The following is an 18,969-nucleotide window of genomic DNA, read 5'->3' as shown; positions in this document are numbered from 1 at the left end:
TTGGAGCTGCGTGTGTGTGTGTGTGTGTGGGGAGAGGTTCTGCTGACGTGCTGGCTTTTAAATTAACTCCTCTGTTTGGCTGGCAGTATGGCTGCTTCTGGCCCTGGCTGATGTGAGTGCCTCTGCTTGCAATCCTGTCTGCATGCATACATGATAATCTGCCCCTCCCCCCTGGCATGGTGTCATTAATCTTTCACATACCTTAGCAGAAGGGGTCGGCAACACATTCAGAACACCGTTATTTACCTAATTTAGCGGTAGATTATTGCCTCAAAGGTAGGCAGGTTTTTTTTTGGATTATTTAGCACCATGGTTGTTCCATCCCAGCCTCGATGTATAAACACACAACCTTTGACACGGTTAAAAACAAAAGCTATTGCTTGATTGCCTGGGTTTATGGACTCAGCTCTGAAATGGATTAAATCTCACTCTCCGAACAAAACGTTGTGACGGAAAGCTGCACTTTTTCATCGGCCCTTCTATATGTATTCCACACGAATCAATCCTTGCCACACATTTTCTGTTTAATGCTCCTACTTCACCTTTGTTCTTCTCTTTTTTCTGACTTTGTTCACACGAAGGCCACCTGCAAATGTCACTTCTCATTGTAAAATTGAAAAGGAATCAACCCAATCTTTTTCTCTCCCAATACACAATCCGATACCTTACTGTAACTCAGGGTATCCTCTGAAAGAGCGTGGAATCGTTTTCATATAACACACATTCATCTCGAGGTTTCTCACATCTACATCAGCTGCTTGTTGTTTTTAGAAAGTGTCGGGTGTGTGTCTACACGTCCTTTGTGTGAGTCTTAATGGGAGCAGTCCCTTTCTCCTCTCTGCTACACACAGTTCATCATATATCCGCATCAGTCCATTATAAACTCATCCCCAAGATTTCTCTCACACTGCAGAACATTTCTGTGATCCCAAATGAAAGACCCAAAGCAGGTAATTTGCACTACATTTCTATCTCCTGTGATTTTAATCACTGCTTGAATTTGCACAGCTCAAATCGGAAGGAATTTTGGATTATGATAAATGATTAATCAAATCCTGATGCGGCAAGCTCACAACACTCATCACCTCTCTGCCATCCATCCATTATATACTTATCGAGATGGCTGTCTTGTCTATTTAATGAATATCTACTAATGCGACACTAGCATTAATTAGAAGCCCATTATTACCACCTGACCCCACGTATAAACACGACGTCTGTGTCGCGTTTTGCTCTCTCCTCTTTTGTTCGAGTGTGTGAACAGTGTGTGTACGTGCATGGTTGCATGTGTGAACATGACGGTGTGTTTGTGCTTGCTTGTGTGACCCGTAGGATTGCCCATTGCTAATAGGTTTGCAGATGGAGGAGCTTTATTATGCTCTTTATGACTTTTTAACTGACTTACTGCTCACTGCTGGTAATGAATATGGTGTGTGTGTGCGTGTGGGTGTGTGTGGGTGTGTGTGTTAGTGATGAACAGGAGCGAGGCAGGTTCAGAACAGAAGGTAGTCCATGGGGGTGGTCGTGTACTGAGGAGAGGCCTTTAGTTAGAGGGATCCAGAGGGTGAGAGCGTAGGATAGAGGGGTAGTGAGGGCTGGAGAGAGAGGGAGTGTGTGAGGCTGAAGGAGAGAGAGAGAGAGAGAGAGAGAGATAAATGGAGATAAAGACAAGAGAGAAAAAGTGGAGAAGGGAGAGTGGTACTATCTCTGCTTTACCGTGTGTGGGCGGATGGATTGATTATTAAAAAGACAAAAAACAAATTAGTCAGAGTTAATGAAAGAGAAAGAGGTAGATAAGACACTCACTCGGTGCATTACTGATGATGCATTGGTATTGCTGTATTGATTATAGGTCATCTGTTTAGGGGTTATTTAGAGGCTTTGTATCTCTGCTGGCGTCCAAGTTCAGGGAGGATTATTTATGAGGGATATAAACTGCACCCTTGTGCCCCTGTGTTGGAGCACAGTATGTGTGAGCCAGCGCACAATCCTGGTTGTGTTTCTTCACTTGTAATTGTAAGTTTGCTTGTGTGTATCTGTGTGTGCTCAATAGTTTGTGCACAATAAAACCTGTGGGAAATGCGCTTTTCTTTTTATATCCCTGCTCCAGCAGAGGAGTGAGGCCGCAGTAGCATCACCAAGGACAGGAAACATGACAATTTAGTTGCTTTGACTGCTTGAGTAATGATGAACAGCACACCCACCAGAATCTGTGACGGTTTGTAGGGGGCAAGGAGGATAGGAGGGAAGAGCAAACCGGGGTGGAAATGAGCCAGCGGGCGAGGAGAAGAAAGGGATGAGATAAGATGAAGGAAGCAACAGAAGAGGTTGGTGGGTGGGAGCGAAAGGAGGAAGGGAAAGATACGGGATGAGAGGAGAAGAGTGCCACGGGATAGCAGGTGAGGATGGAGAAAGAAAAAAAAAAGAGGGTTTGTGAGGACAAGTCTGTGATGGAAGGATAAAGATGAGAAGAGGAGGAGATGGAATTAGAGAAAAGTAAGAAGAAGAGCAGTGTGATGGAGGAGACAACGGGGAGGAGAGTTCAGAAGTTTTTGGAGTTATAAACGTAGGAAAGAGGATGGGATTTGATAGCACGGGCTTGAGGAGGGCAACTGAAGGAATACAAACGTCTGAAGATGCCGAAGACATGCAGTTTCCGAGGGGGAAGGAGGGCGAGAGAGCGAGGAAATCCATTCATCCACGCAACATAATATGACATTTATGATGTGTACAAATCTGAAGCCTCTTTCCGGCGCTTCAGGCAAAATCCTCCCAAATGTTCGGCATTAATCAGGAGAGTAGGCTTAAAGACTCAAGGTGCTTAAAAAGACTGGATTCTTGCTTTAAAAGCAGATTTGAGGGTTCATCTCCCTTATGGTATGCATGTTCACACTTTTAAGAAAATGAAAGAGTAATGCTTTTTTGTTGTTGTTGCACTCTTCATCCTCTTTCTCTCTTCCCTTTCCATCCTTCTATCTTTTTCTTTTCTCTCACTTCCTCTCTCAGTTACTATCTCTGTCGTAATTTGCATTTTTCTTCTCTACCCTCTGTGCTTTACATTTTGCCTTACACGATGCTGTATGAGGCACACACATAACTGGTGCTTTTTGCATGTTGAAGCTCGCTTTACATAGCTGCCCAATTTTAGCCCAAGTTTAACATTTCAGTTCGCCTCCCCCACCCAAAGCAAACAAAGCAGTGATCAACCACAGTATAACATACCTTTCCTTGGTTATTTATTGTTGTAATGCAGCTGACAGCACAAGTTTGGATCAGTGTGTTCAAGCACAAGTCAGTATTTGCCTGTTTTACACACCTTGCGGTTTTATTTTCTGACAATATGGCATAAATACAATGCTGTTAAACACCTGACCTTCAGATGTTGGAACTCCACACCACCACTTAAATGTACCCGCACCAAACTGCCTTCAACATAACCTTTCTTTTTTTTAGCTTTTAACTGGATTGCTGCACAATGACAAAGTATTTTTTGCAACAGAAAGTAAAGATGAAAACAAACATGATTGTTGTGATGGATTACATATTTCTGCATGTCAATTTCCATAGCGTTCTGATTTATCTGAAAACTATTGTTGCTCGACAGGTAGAGAAAATGCATTTCTCTGACAAATTGTAAACAACAAAAAAAAAGCTTTGCTTTGAAAAGTGGTCGGCAATATGCGCATGATTTGCATTTAATGCTACAGAAATTGAAATACCTGTATGGTTCGTAAAGCAAATGTCAGCTCATTCTTATTGAGGTACGTCTCTCTCCCTGTCCCTGCACACACACACATGTGTATACACACACAGCGCTCCTCGGAGATATCAAGGCCTTCTAAGCCAAGGCTAGTTTACTTGGATTAAATGTCACACAGGGCGTCACATTGAACAAGGAAGGAGTGAGTTGGAGAGGATGAGGCCAGAGAGCCCATAGAGGGAGCAGAGTGAGGCTTAGGGAGATGGAAGGATGTACAAAAGAGGGGAGGAGAGAAGTGAGGAGCAAAAAGAGAGAATAGAGAGAGATAGCGTGGGTAGAAAAAGAGGTTTAACAGAACTATAAAGCAGAGCAAAGGGAATGAGGTGAGGGTACAGCAGTTCTATTAAAGGGAAGAAGAGAAGAGTGGGATGGAGGAGGAAATCAAAAAGAAAGGTTAAAAGTGAGAGACTGGTTGAAACGTAGAGGATATAATGAGAATGTGAGCCAAAGGCTGACAAAGACAAAGGGATTGCTTAAACAATCAGAGCCGTTTTCATGCAATGTGGTGATATGTAGACGGATTTAGAAGAAGACGCCAACTGCAGCAATCATTGTGCCTGTGCTGTAAAGGGTATACACAGGTACTCTGAATATATAACATCATCATCCTAATGATCATTTACTTATACCTTGGCTCGGACTTGGACGTACTGGAACACCTGGCTCACTGCCACCACTTTTACGGTTTCAAGATCCCATCCTGGCCGGACTGGAGCTGAGTCAGCCGGGGTTTACAAACTAGCCGGACCTGGCCAAAACCGTCCCAAGAGCTGACATGGAGAGAAACACTAGAAGAAAAACGGCATTGTCAATTGTCCGCTCTTTACTTTGCTGGATGCGCGCTCAGGGACTGAATCTTAATGTGCCTTGGATGAATTGGCTATTTCCAAACTGTGTTCAGCTTGCCGGCTAATGAACAGAGACACAAAACAAATCCTCCACCTACTCAAAGTATGTTCACTTGTATGGGAGGAAGCAAAGCACTGGATATCTACAGTAGGTCTCTACAAAGGAGGGGAACAGTCGGGCCGTATTCTGTCTACATAAGGCGAGGCAGGGACAGGGACATGGCAGCGATAGCTACGACCTTGGTACAGCTTTGTGCGACAACGTGGCAAAGCTCTGCAGCGCCGCTGAACTATGACTAGAGATTCTCCTGGCTGCTCGCCTTCTTAACGATGGAACAAATGAATTTACACGCCTATAATGAAAGAAGAGAGGAGAGGGAGGAGGGAGAGAGATGGGGGGGGTTGAAAAATATGGGAGAACGAGAGAAAGATTTCATGTATAAATCAGGTTGCCTGGGAGATTTCTCCATTATACAAAGAACTTTAAACCGAAATCTTAAAGCATCACAACATACAAACATACAGTTTGCTGGTATATCTCGAAGTATGCTCTCAATCACAAAAACCTACAGTATACACAGTAAGTACAAGGTAACAAGGCTATTGGTCTTTGGAGAACAGGTTTCCTGTGGATTGTAACTTTAAGCCCCACATCCAACAAACCATAAGCATTATATCCAAAATATACCAAATGTGTATACTTGAACAGATACAAAATACATAGTCTATGCGTTCATATCTACATCACGCTAAGGTGCTGTATATGAACAGAGATTGTCAGGGTTGACTCAGTATCTTGGGTATATCTACTGTTGCATCAACATTCCCGCTACAGAAAATACACAAGATCCTTCTGCTGAACTGCTGTATTTATTCATAAACACTCACAAAATGAAGTGCTTCCCCCCCACACCAGGAAAACTTGCATGAACAATGTGTGCACGTGTGTCTTGGAAGAGCCTATATGATAAATATTAGAGCCGTTTTCATATCTGTCCCTATGACACGCCACACGCTTGCTCTGCCCTCCTGTGACCATTAATCCTTTGTCCTCCCTCTCTCACACACACACACACACACACACACACACGCACACAAAAACATGCACATTATTTCTCTATCGTCCTCTTAAGTGTAGAAACGCACCCCCCTTTCAGGTCTCACATCACTGCTGTAAATAACAGCCTGTTTGTGTGTTCTTGGATGTGTGTGTGTGTGTGCGCGTTCGTGGGCATGCAGGACGATAACCTCCCCCGTTCATCACCATCATCACTCAGCGCCACCGCCACCTTGCTTTTATCATCACATTGAGACGGTGATTCTTCGGTCCAGCCTTGTCACAAATCAGCAATCCATCACCTGTGTGCGTGTGTGTGTGTGTGTGTTCCTCCATAGTCATTATCACAGTCAGTCTGTCAGTGTTCCTGTCGCATTACTGTCAACAGCTGCAACTTCAACAACAGGTGTGTGTGTGTGAGTGCATTTGAGAGACCCCCGTAGTGTTTCAGAAATCTTCAGAGCCCTCTTCAGAGTCGTCTCTGTGACCGAGAGAGAGGCTGGTTTTGTCACAGCTCTGCCACTACTATCCAGTTTTTTCCACCTCTCACTCACCCAATCAGTTCATTCAGTGCACCTGCTAGTCACTCTCACCTGCTCACTCTGCCTCCTCCACTATTTAAACCCCTGCCTCACACACACACACACACACACTCACTGCCAGATCGTTCTCCGCTTCCATGCAAGACTTTCCTGCGTACCCCCTTGGGCTGAGTCCCCGTTACCGACCCTGCCTGTTTTGGACTACCCCGTCCTTGCCTCTGCCCTGGTAACTCACTCAGCTTTCTGTCCCCGACCACGAGAACCTGCCGCTGTTTTCCTGTAAATATTCCTTCCTGTTGTGTGTGTGCCGAAGAAAATAAAGTTTCGAGTCAAACTATCCCTGGTCTTTGTCGTACTGCTCCTGGGTCCTTACTACACCCGGTACAGGTTTATGTGCAGAGCAGAGGCCAGGAGGCAGGTGTGCACACACCGTCAGATGGAGAGGGATTGGGCGGAGATTATTCGTGTTTCACCTCCAAAAAAAAAAAAAGGCAAACATAACAACATCAAAGCTGTCAGTCGGAATGTATGATTAGAAACTAATTGTGTGTAACATCTATCATTTTTCTTGACCTCTGCACGTGTTGCCCTCCTGCTTTGGTATGAAATCATTCTTAACAATCATTTCGTCACTCATGCTGAATGATTATCTTGAGAGGGAGCTGGCTTAATTACGAGTCTTTATAGAGTGTGGGAACATAATAACTCTGCATTGGATGATGTGCCATCCTAATTTGTTCATTTAATAAGGAAATTAAGCTGTGTTTTGTACTTTCGACAATGCGCCTTTGTCTGCCTGATTGCCATTATCTGATTACGTGTTACTTGGAAGGCTGAGCTATATGAATTGTTTCGTTTTTTGGAAATGTATCCATGCATTACGAAAACAATTCAATGTCTTCAAATTCAAAAGCGGTGTTGATGTTTTGAAGGAGACGGGCTAAACTATTGACGGGGCTCTGTGGATGGCAATGCTAGTTTATCAGTTGGTGCAGACATTGGAATAGATCTTTGGCGATCCCCTGTCTGCATTACTTTGGTCATCTTCTGACTTTTCCTGCAGCTCCACCATATTGTTCACATCTGTGTGTTGTTTTTTGTGGGAAAAATCTCAAGAAATATTGGATGGATTTACTTAAAGATATGTTTTACTTCAATATCAAAAGAGGCTATCATGGTGATGGCACAAGGTAATGTTATGCGTTTCAGCACTTTGGTCAACTGCCTTGTTATTAACTATGCTATAGAAATACAGTTTGATTTGATGTGTTTAGCAACTTTGAAATCAAAAGGAGAAAAAATGTTTTTCTGCATAATTTCTTCATCGGTGCTTTAAGAGTTCAAACGTGTAAGTTGGCAGCTAATGAATGAAGGATTATTGATATTCAAAGCTGATATGGCTACGAGTACGATGACAGATTGTAGAAGAGCATTCTCTTGGCAGGTTTATCTTTTTTCCGTGCTTTCTAGTGACGGCACACTTTACCTCCAGCATCCCTCATCCAACCCTAGAGGTTATTTGGCAGTACAGTAAGTCGACAAACAAGCAATCTATTGCCTCTTTATCAATGTAAACTATGAAGTTAATACCAAAACACTTGACCATTGGAAGACATTTGATTAATACCTCTCAACGAAACAATTGGGATTCTCTACTTGTGGATGCTACATCCATTCAAATGTACCGCTGTTGTTGATGGGGCTGTTTTAATGGAGGGGATGGTTTGGAAATCGGTTGGTGATTTAGTGCTGCTGCCCACACAATCTGTGTGTGTGTGTGGCGTGTTGAGTTTGTGCATGTGCGTGTGTGTGTGTGTGTGCCCGCCCTTGGGGCATCTGTGTAATGCAATATTCAATGCTTTTATTTCCTGGTTGATTTATGTGGTGACGTTTGCCTTTGCGCTCACAATCGCATTACTGGAAAGGAGGAAGAGCCAGGATTCTGTGTGATGTGTGTGTTTTACGTGCGTGTCTGTGTGTGTGTGTGTGTGTGTCGGCGTTTGTAAATCAACATGCAGTGTTCAAAAATAATAAGGCAGAGAACAAAAGACATCCACCCACCCTCCTTCTCGTCTCTCTTCTTTACTTTTCCTCACTCACATTCTATATATATATATATATATATATATATATATATATATATATATATATATATATATATAAATGAGAGTCAGCAAACGCACATTGACAATAAGGATGCCCCGATGCCACTCTTTCAGTCCGATGCCTGGACTTTGACTATCAGCCGTTACAGAGTATCGATCCAATACCAGTGTTTAATCAATGAGGTGTAAGCTCACTGTGTTGCAGGGACTAGGATCATTCTTTTATGTGTAAGGCAACATCAGGCTTGACTTAAACAGTGCTTACCTAACTTTATAAAAAAAAAAGAAAGTTGTTTAGATTCCTGTCTAATTGACACTTTGAAAGCGAAACACATTTAATGATGCGTTTGAATCCGTTTCATCATCAACTTGTCTCTGTGCCTGGATTAAAGAGTGGCAGCGAACAGGTCGCTGATGAACCACGGCCCGGTTTGATATCCTGTTGTGACTGTTGTGCCACTGGACCCGAGCAACACATTGCTGGCGGGATATTTCAAAGAGGAAGAGAGAAAAGGAAAACGCATTTACAAAGAGAGTGGTGTACGGCACAGGGCAGCTTTTAACTTATGTCTGGTAGCATGAGCGAGGTTACTATGGCAACTCCATTGTGGAGGCCCAGATTAAGGCAGCCATTAAAGTGTGTTTTTTTCTCTGCAACTCTTGTTTTCTTTTTTTTTTCAAATTTGAATGTCATCCTGTGGATACTGTGAAGTGCAAAATACACTGATCTCAAGTGTTCATGCACAATAAGTACACGTAACGTCCCCCTTTTGTCTCACTTCTCCCCCGGAGCCTTGGTGTGATGCCATATGGACTGTCCTGTCCTCTCTCAATGCATTTGTCCTCTAGACGTATACGCAACAGAGCTACTTTGAAATGTGTAAAAAATCCTTCCCCAGCATCTTCAAGCTGATTGGAACCCCGTTCATAATTTATCTCTAATGGAATAATGAATGAATCTTTGTTTCACTCTTTATCTCTTTGTCCAGGCCTGTTTGTCTCACCTCATCTATACTGCATGCTTATTGAAGCAGGCGAGCCTCAATCAGTGGGAGGGTATTTACAGTTGTTAAATGCTGATGGATGAAATTATTGCAGGATACATACTTAATGAGGCCTTTCGATTAAGAGGCAGGTAGCGGCCTTCAAACAGCAGTTGCTTCTGCATGTGATGAATGTGTGAAGTGAAACGAAATGTCCTTCGGAAGCTAAATATGATCCACAGGTTATTTGAAATAGGGGGCGAGGAAGTAAGATTCAGGTTTTTAAGATCAATGCTCCCCTCACGTTGTTGCTTTAGTCTTTTTAATTACATTATAGTCACCTACAAAAGGTCATACACTACACCATTTTTAAGCTAATTAAGCATACAATTGGGTTTCTCCGACACATCCCTGGAATGAGAAGACACATCTTCACAGAGGCATATTTTCTTCAGTGAGGATTCAGACCATAGCCTTTGCTGTTTGGCATCGTACTTTACTCATTGAACTGTACAAGACCAAAATAACAGCAACAGTCTCCTAAAAGTGGTACAAAACAGCCCTCAAGCCAATGTAGCCTGCCTCTTTGTTAATTGAATTTGCAACCTGTGTGTGTCTCTCTCTCTCTCGCTCTCTGTCTCACACGCGCGCACACACACACACACACACACACATACACATACACACTATACAGTATGAGGCTTATTTTCTGGTAAGCGAAAAACAGTTTAGCAGAGCTTCACTGCACTAGCACCGGCAAGTAGTGGCCCAATGGGTTCATGGGATACACAGGGTTGAAATGAGAGGCTAAAAGAGACGAAAAAGAGAAATAGATATCACATGGTTAATTGTGTGGAACAGACCAAAGCAATAACCAAATTCGCTCCCAGCCAGCCATCGCCCCATGTTGCTTCATTCTTTAGTCTGAGCAACACTGCAGGTTGACATTTATTTTGATGACTAATTTAGTATTGACTAGTGGGAACTTAATCCGCTTCTGCAGATACTGGGACTCTCCAGTCTTTCTTTGTCACTTTTGTGCACCAACCATTTTGGCTGAGTCAGTTGTTCCTCTGGCAGCATTTGACCCCAGCATGAACCGTGGTGTCGACACATTTCTTCCTCACGCCCCGTCTTTCTGAAGCTGGGTCTCAACTACACACAGTAGCTCCTACTAGTACGAGACTGAGCACAACGTAACAGGAGTTCCTCCAAATGTGGCAGAAAATGCGAAATTTGGAGAACACAACTGGAACACAACTTAGCCTCTGAAGCCCCCAGAATCGCACAGCCTATTGAAAGTAGGTCAGTTTTTAAAAGGAGGTTTTTGACAGTTGTTCTTACGTCCAGAATGTGACCATCTCCTGTTACTATGGTGTTTGTGTTCAGGTGGTCATAAGTCACTTATTTATGATCTCGTTATCAGCTGGAATATGTTGTAATTAGATCAATATTTAATGTTCAGTCAATGTTCATATTGTAAACTTTGGTGTCATGGCACTGACCCCAGTTCTTCACACTTTGTTGGCTGTTTAGCAATGTCTTGGTGATACAATTAGAAGAAGTCGAGGAGCTCTGTAAGGCTTAATTAGACTCAGGATGTTGTGAAGCTAAACCACGCGGGACGGAGTTGGAAAGTTGGTTTTCTGAAGAACTTCCCTTCTGTGGGCTGTATTCTTATGGCTCTACCCTCTTTATCACCATATGTATGTCACTTTCCCTTTTTGTCCATTCCAGAAGTCCTGTAAACACAGAGTAATAACTTCCTCTTTCCCTTTCTGCTTCTTTCCTTGTGAATAGGCGCCATCTTTGACGAGTCAGCACGGAAAGATGACGAGGCGTTTCGCCTCGCCGTGGCAGATCTCAATTTGAACAACGAGATCTTGGAGACCGAGAAGATCACCTTCTCGGTGGAGTTCGTTGACGGGAACAACCCCTTCCAGGCTGTGCAAGAAGGTAGGATGATAACACTACTTGTTGTTGTCTTTGAGTTTAACTTTTGTGGCTGGGAGTAACGAAGCCCAGCAGATGCAGCAGCTTCAAAGTCAAATTGCATAAGGCTCTCACGCAGCCCTGTCTCTATTTTTTTTTTGTTGACCTCTACAATAAATTGGGGCCAGTGAGGCACAGGAAATTCATTCATGTAAAAACACAGCATCAAAGAGTTGGCACAAAGATTCAGTCTCTGTCTTTAATGCTCGCTAGGTTTTCATGCATGGCTTGCGTGCCCTCTGAGTTGACCTACATCACGCAGTGTGCTGATGATGGGGCAACATTTTATTTATTTCCTCGTCCCTTTTTGTTTCGCTTTGTGTTGATGTTGACAGCCATTTTATTTCATGCAAATGTAGTTTGGACAAGGAATCGACTGTGGAATTCTGATTTGTGGTCGTCAAATAGCGGATAGACTTGTCTACTCATTTCCATCCGTGTGAATATAGATTTGTATATGCATATGTATGCCTGTCAAAGATTAGCTGCTGATTTAAAAAAGCAAAACCAAAAAGCTTGAATCTCAGTTGAGCAATTATTTTATGAAAGAATGCGGTGGAACAAAACATCATGATGTCAATAACCTTTTAGTAATGCTCCAAGTGTTCGAATAACATTTTTAATTTGATATCTTTCCCTGACTAATCCAGATAAAGATAATGTCGTAGGAGTGCAACATTAAACAGTTCACATGAGACGCGGTTTTGGTTGCACGCATTTTGATGAATGAGGACTGCAACCTTGTGCTACTTTTCAGTTTGACATTTAACAGAAACATGTGTGAATTTTCACCAGATTTACAGTAAATACCCAGCATCCCTCTGCATTTACACCAGCTACTGCAATACTAGATGTTACAGCAATTTGTGCTGTTTTGCTTTGATGCTAGATGAGGTTTACATCGACAGATTGGGAAAAAGCATTCATATTATATGACTCATGACACTTCACAGCGTCACAAATCAAAGGAGGTGTAAAAGTATTGTTTGTAATACCGTCAACCTTCCATGTCATGAGAACATGTTAGTTTGTAATGCTCTCTACACAACTATGGCACAGCTAGCAGCAGGCTAACTTGCTACCAGCACTTTTATCTGTGTGCATGCTAAATGTGACATTACAGGAATTATGATAAAAAAAACTAGATGGAAAGAAAGAGGATGAGTTTGGGTGGTACTGGGTGGCCCCATGGCATTACAGTGTGTGAAAACATCAACATATAAAGCACCAGTTACACTATACAAAGTCCCCTGCTGGAAGATAACAAGCGTCACAGCAGGCCATTCCTATTCCGCTTCAGATGCTCTGTGCGTCCAGTTACAGACTTCATCGTGTGAATAGTGAATTCCCCTCCCTCGGCTGGACCGAGTCTTTGTTACAACAGTGTGCGTCTGTGACAATGTACGTTAGCATAAATAATACCTGACATTATGTTGTAATGGGCCTTTTCTAATTGACACTTATTTAATGTAGTGTTTGGAAGCTATGATAATTAGCAGGCTCTTAGCTTGACTCACAATGTGCTCAATTTAGTCAATGAGAACCAAGTGTATGTGCGACAACCTGTTACCTTTAATTTGATGCCACTGTGAAGTAATTGTTTCTATTCTGTATTACAGATATTATAAACAACGCTTATATAAAATATACCTACCAGAACATCTGAGATTGCCAACCCCCTCATGTTTAGAGACGCATGCCTGTTTCAAACAAATGCTTCATCTGAAGGAGAGAAGTTGCTGCATTTTCTTTACGTGGAAAATGTGGCCAGTTTTGTCACCCAAGCCGTTGTTTACATCCACTTCTCCAGTCTTATAATATTTGTTGTTCATCATGGAAATATGTGTGGAAGTTGAACATATTTCAAATTGAATGGTGCATCATTTATTATTGGGTCAATCAAAAAACAAACACTTGAAGGCTGTATGAGTCATTGTGAAGTGTTTTGAATTCAAAGATGATAAGAAGCCGATTGGTCAGTCTTGAACAGTGTGAGTACTCCTCACGTATTCCCACATAATCAAACACAGCACACGACAAATATATCTGTCAACTGAGCAACTTTCAATGCCGCCTTTATTTCTAACTATTTTAAATCTGAAACACTAAAAATTGCAAAATGCTGCAATAAATGGGAACAACCCTCGCATTGGCATTGCCTGCATGGCTAATGACTCATCTGAAAACATGGAGGATGTGTCAGTTTTTCCAACTACCGTGTGTCAGTGTGTCACCGTAGAGCATTTGTTTTTGTGTTTGACAGTTCTCCAAAAGCCTTGAAGCAGGTAAAACTCCAAAAACATATTTGCTTCTAGATGCTTTGTGAGAAATATGAATGGTTTTCGTCAGTGTTGACTCATACTTGTCTCCGGTGTAGGAATAAATCCGTTCTGTAGAACATTGATATTCACAAAGTAGCTTGAAATTAACCAATTAATTGATGCACTAATGCAAGGAAAATTATTGAAAGTAGGAATGAGCTCACTGGTCCAACAATCAGGCTGTTTGAGTTACAACTGCTGCCCATATGGACCAGTGTCTATGATCAGATAAACATATTGCAATGAGCGCAAGTTTCTCATGGAGCGGCTAATATGCTGGCACAAAGAATATAGGATGATACACTGATCATATACGGGTTTGTGTGTGAGCCTGACTGGCTGTTTGCCTTTTGGAATCATTGAGCTAATTAATTCAGCAAAAAAGGGAATTAACCAAAATACAGACGCAATGGGCTGAGGCATACACAACGCTTACTTATTGCTGTGATACAGCTGTGTTCATCTTTTGCTTCCTTTAAACTGATGCCACTTTAGAGGGAAACAACACCAAAATCAAAAGTACATTTCATGCATCTAATCTCTAGCATTTCCTGTTCGCTATAAACAAAACCTGTCATGAGTACAACAGTGAAACATGATTTGGCACCATATTTAATCAACCAGTCAAGCAAATTATTATACGCACACTCTCGTAAGCGGCTAGCCTTTGATTTGATTAAGGTTCCAAGAAATCTTGATGAAGCCTACTTCCAAGACACACAATTGCAACCTGCATGATATTTGTGTCATCGCAGGATGAGCAGTGCTTCTTTCAGTACAGGATATCTGAAGTCGATCATTAAGATGAACAGGCAAGGAAATGTCTAATTTTAGAAATGTGACCGAAACGGTTATCTTTCAAAACCGCATTACACTTAATGCAGGAATCAGGTGAAACTAATCATATATTGATCTCACCTCTTCGCAGAATTATCGCATTGATTTCAGATCAACTCCATTATCAACATCCATGTAAACACTGAAATAAGCATGCACACACACACACACACACACACACACACACACACACACACACACACACACACACACACACACACACACACACACACACACACACACACACAAATAAACATTATATAAGCCTTGGCTGAGAACAGAGGTTATTTGCTTTCCAGGTCTCAGACTGCTTTCCTGTAACAAACAACGGTGGCCAATATTTAAGTGTATGTGTGCTTGTGTACCTCTCAGAGCCTTTGATATATGAGCCCTGCAATGTTGTTCGGTACTCAGGCTACATCTCTTTGAAGTCCCATACTGATTCTACTTCAATTGCCTGGACTCTGAAGGATACATGTCTGTGTGTTGTGTCTTCCTTCTTTATGTTGAGGTCAGTGAGCAGCTTGCGTTTCTGGTGCCGTTTATAGGATACCAGCATTATGTGAAACACCGTGAGCAAAGAGTGATGTGACAACACAGCAGGAGGCAGCATTTGAACGCTTGCTCCTTGACAGAGCGGTGTGAGCCAGCAGCAGGTTCCTGAATCCTTTCCTGTCCTCGCATTTCTAGCTTTTCTTTCTTCTTGCCGACAGGATTATTCTCTGACTTCTTGTTTTCACATTTTCCAGTTAAGGGAATTATTTTCTGCTAATTGTGCAAATTCTTTTTCTGCCATCTCAAACATCATATTCATAAATATAGACACAGTTACAACATGGAGCTGCCAGGCACACCACTGTCGGGTGCTGTTGGCTGCCATAGAAAGCTCATGAGGATGATCTGATGTTAGTTTCTCAGGAGCATACACTATCTGTTGGCACTACGGGATTTATTGGGGACAGATGAGTTGCCAAGTGGTCCTTTTTATTGATTGGGACTTCAACCAGCTAGTTTTTATTGACAAACTGGCCTCGCTTCTCATTTTCGCTTCTCTCATCCCTGACTGATTAAACTCCTGCAGGCCTCCAAGCCCCTCAGTCTGTTGACTGGTCTGTCTGAATTTTGTGGGAGGTACAATGAATACTTCCCTGTCTTCCTGTCCGCCTGGTCCTGAACAGGCTGCCTGACTCATTTCCCTGCCACTCTGCCTGCCAGTCTTTCTGTTTGCCCGTCTGGTTGTGTAGTTAGCTGGCTGATAAATGGCTTGCCTGTCTCCCTATCTGCCTGTCTATCTGTGTATTTCTCTCGCTAACTGGTAACCTGGCTGGCAAATCAATTGTCTTTGTCTCTGTCTGTCTCTCGTTTGTTATGGTATCAGATGCTTCGCTTGGTGCCCTTATAAGCAGAAACAAAACACAGTGACTGCTACTTTAACACATTTACTCTCAATATTTGCGCGATACAAAGGATCACGTGGCACAGAGGCAGACACTGATACATGATTATCAGAGGTTAATTTCCAGGTTTCAATTCAGAGGACACTGTTTCAAAGAGGAAGGCCGGTTTGAGAGTCCCATCATCTTTGTCTGAGCCTGCTTCTCTGCTGTACTGAAGTGAGCAATACAAATACGGCACATCACAATAACCATATCTCTAACAATACAGGCCATTTTACAATAAAGTCATCCAACTACATTTTAAAAAGAAATCTCTTTTTAAATGCATTATCAAAATGAGTTATCTGCCCTGTGGGCCGTGTGTGTGTGTGTGTGTGTGTGTACAGAACTGTCTCAGGAGTGTGAGAAGGGGCTTGGATTAAATCACACTCCCTCCCTTTCTTCCTCCTGCGTGGTACTTAATTGTGGATCTGCTCCTGTCACTTATATTCACATTTCACTCCCTACACCCTGTCCCCCCCCATCTCTCCATAGTAACCGGTCCGGACATTACTGAGGGAACAGGGTGTGTGTGTGTGTGTGTGTGTGTGTGTGTGTGTGTGTGTGTGTATGCATGTCAATGTGTGCCCGTTGGTGTCCCCATTGATTAAAGCAATGAGAATCACCTAATTGGATAACAGTCTGTGGAAAGGGGGGGGGCGAGGAGAAGCAGAACAGGAGGAGACCCACAGGAGGGAGAGAACTCAATAGTTGTCTCAGCTTATTTTTCATCTCAGCTTAGTCTTGACACACGGGGCACACCGCCGCATTTATGCACACACTCACAGGTAAGAAAAAGAAGAAGAAAAAAAAAAACCCTCTCACCTTCACTGGAAGGTGTGCAAATAGAACTTAAACGCTTTACAGACTCTGTCGGCATCTATGACTACCTGTTAGTTAGGTGTTTCTATGTTTCGTTTTAGTATTATTTAAAGGATAAAATGCACATGGATGACTCGTCTAAGAATATGATTAATTCCCTCGATGATTACAGCTGAGAAAACAATCTCCGCAATTCATGGGGGTTTTTCCTCACACATTTCTGTGGTGCGTCTCAGATTCTACCCTGCCAATTTATTTAAAAAATAGTAGCAATTTGTTGAAGTTGTTTATCAAACAAAAAATGCCAACCATGTGCTGGTTCCAGCTTTGTTCAGATGTGAGGGTTTGCAGCTTTGCAAATTGAATGTCTTTGTGTTTTGGACTGTTGGTCAACCAAATCAAGCAATTTTACAGACTAAACGATGAATTGATTAATCAAAAGAAAATGATCAACAGATGAAATGGTGATTGAAATAATTGCCCTTCATCAAAACCTTGAGCATTTGTTTACATGTTATGTTGATTATTAGCATAATCATATATTGACTTGCACTATGGCTGCTGAGAAGATTCAGCACCATGGACAGCTCATAACATCACACCGAGTCACAGGACATTGAAAAAATGTGTTTCTAAGCAGATGGTGAGAGACAGTCCCAAAACCTTCCTTTTCATTCTCTATTCTATACATGTATATCTTTTTTTTTATATTTAATTTTTTTAAAATATTTTTTAAATTACTTTTCCCCCTCAAAATTGCTTGTAGTAAAAGCGGTAGGGCTGCTAATGCTAAATGGGATGTGTATGTTGTCAAATTCTTAATTAAAGTTTCAATGGATTAGAGCGACTGAAATTCTGTTCAGAAGACGTGTCGTCTTGTCGATTGATCCATTGTGACACAGTGGAACTCGTTGGGATTCACAGTAGCGATGCGGTATAGTGCTAAAGTCAGCATTGAGCAAAGGCCTTACGGGTGTGAGAAACACTTGACTGCATGAGCGTGATGAGAATAACTTAATCAGACTTTGTCATATTGATGAGTTCACACGTTAAAGAAAATAAGAATGTCATACTAAAAGGGCAGCACTTTTTCAAACTACATTGAACACGCACTCCTCATTCTGAATATCTTCATCGAAAGAATGTTTCTCTCTTTATCACTCTCTATCTTCATCCATCTTTCATGCAGGACTTTCATTCAGAGTGCAAAGAAAGGAACGACTTGAATTTTGTAATCGGGGCATTTTTAATTTTTCCTCAGAATATCGCAAAGTTAGATGATCTTCCCTGATCATCAAACATTAATTAATGTGCCATTTAAAAGATTTAGAAGACCCCCTCCTCTGTGGGATTCTCAGTCTGGAACCCAAATATAAACAAAAGTGTCCGTACCAGTGGAGATGTCAGCGCACTGGATGGAGACACAAATAGCACTGAACATTACTGACAAATAATTTGATTCAGGCAACTTGAAAAAGCAACAGCAGTGTCCTCCAATGAAGTTAACTCAGAGGAAATGGAAAAGTCAACAATTTGAAAGACAAAGTGTCAAAAACAGAGAATCTCTGTTTTCAGCACTTGAGTTTTTCACTTCTGAAAAGCTTGAGGTTTCATTAACATATAAGAGATGTATTATGGGATGAATTAGGTGTTGTTTTATGCTACTTTTTGGTTCATTTGTGGAAACTGTGTCTGCAAGTGTTCCTGTGTTTACACTCACATTTTCACTGCAGTTCAGAATATAGGGTTCAAACACAGTGGACAAAACATAAAACACAATTTGCAGCTACATTGTAGTGTCCTCAGGCTGTCCCAAGAGAATCTGATTGGATTGGGTAAGCCTTCAGAGATTTGGTGCAAAGTATACTTAAGCACACAGATTTACAGTCAGGCAACAACCTTTACCAAGAACTAGCGTCTAGACGCCAGGTGGGTCTTCATCAGAGTCAAAACAGTGCATAGATTCCCTGAAATAACCTCTGCTAATTAGGAACTAATTCAGCACAGGCTGGAAAAATAGAGAGAGAGGGAAAAAAAAGCTACATGTAGGATTAGTATTCTTGGGATCATACAAGACACTCTGAGAACACAGGACAGGCCTTCAAATCTGTGTGAAGCGGTTGAAGCATGTTCTACCTATTCCTACAGTCTGATTAGGCGTGCTTCAGTATTCTCTATATTGTGTAGTCCGTGTTCTGCCTGACTGAAAGCTGGTGAGTCACTTGTGTGCAACGCGAGGCCTTTTGCCCAAACTAAAACACTCGAG

At 42.0% G+C, this 18,969-nt stretch overlaps 1 protein-coding gene across 1 annotated transcript in view; it reads left to right on the top strand.

Moving 5' to 3' along the window:
• grid2 (glutamate receptor, ionotropic, delta 2) overlaps positions 1–18,969 on the top strand; it is a 425,055-nt gene that overhangs the window by 60,217 nt on the left and 345,869 nt on the right. Inside the window, exon 2 of the mRNA XM_076099476.1 lies at positions 11,096–11,251. Coding sequence (XP_075955591.1) covers positions 11,096–11,251 — 156 coding nt within the window. The remainder of the gene's footprint in view (positions 1–11,095; positions 11,252–18,969) is intronic.

This window comes from Anarhichas minor, unplaced genomic scaffold (assembly GCF_050575085.1).
Source record: "Anarhichas minor isolate MPS153535 unplaced genomic scaffold, ASM5057508v1 ptg000025l, whole genome shotgun sequence".
Taxonomy (NCBI): domain Eukaryota; kingdom Metazoa; phylum Chordata; class Actinopteri; order Perciformes; family Anarhichadidae; genus Anarhichas; species Anarhichas minor.
The sequence above is the reverse complement of the archived record's forward strand: the minus strand, read 5'-3'. Positions and strand labels throughout refer to the sequence as shown.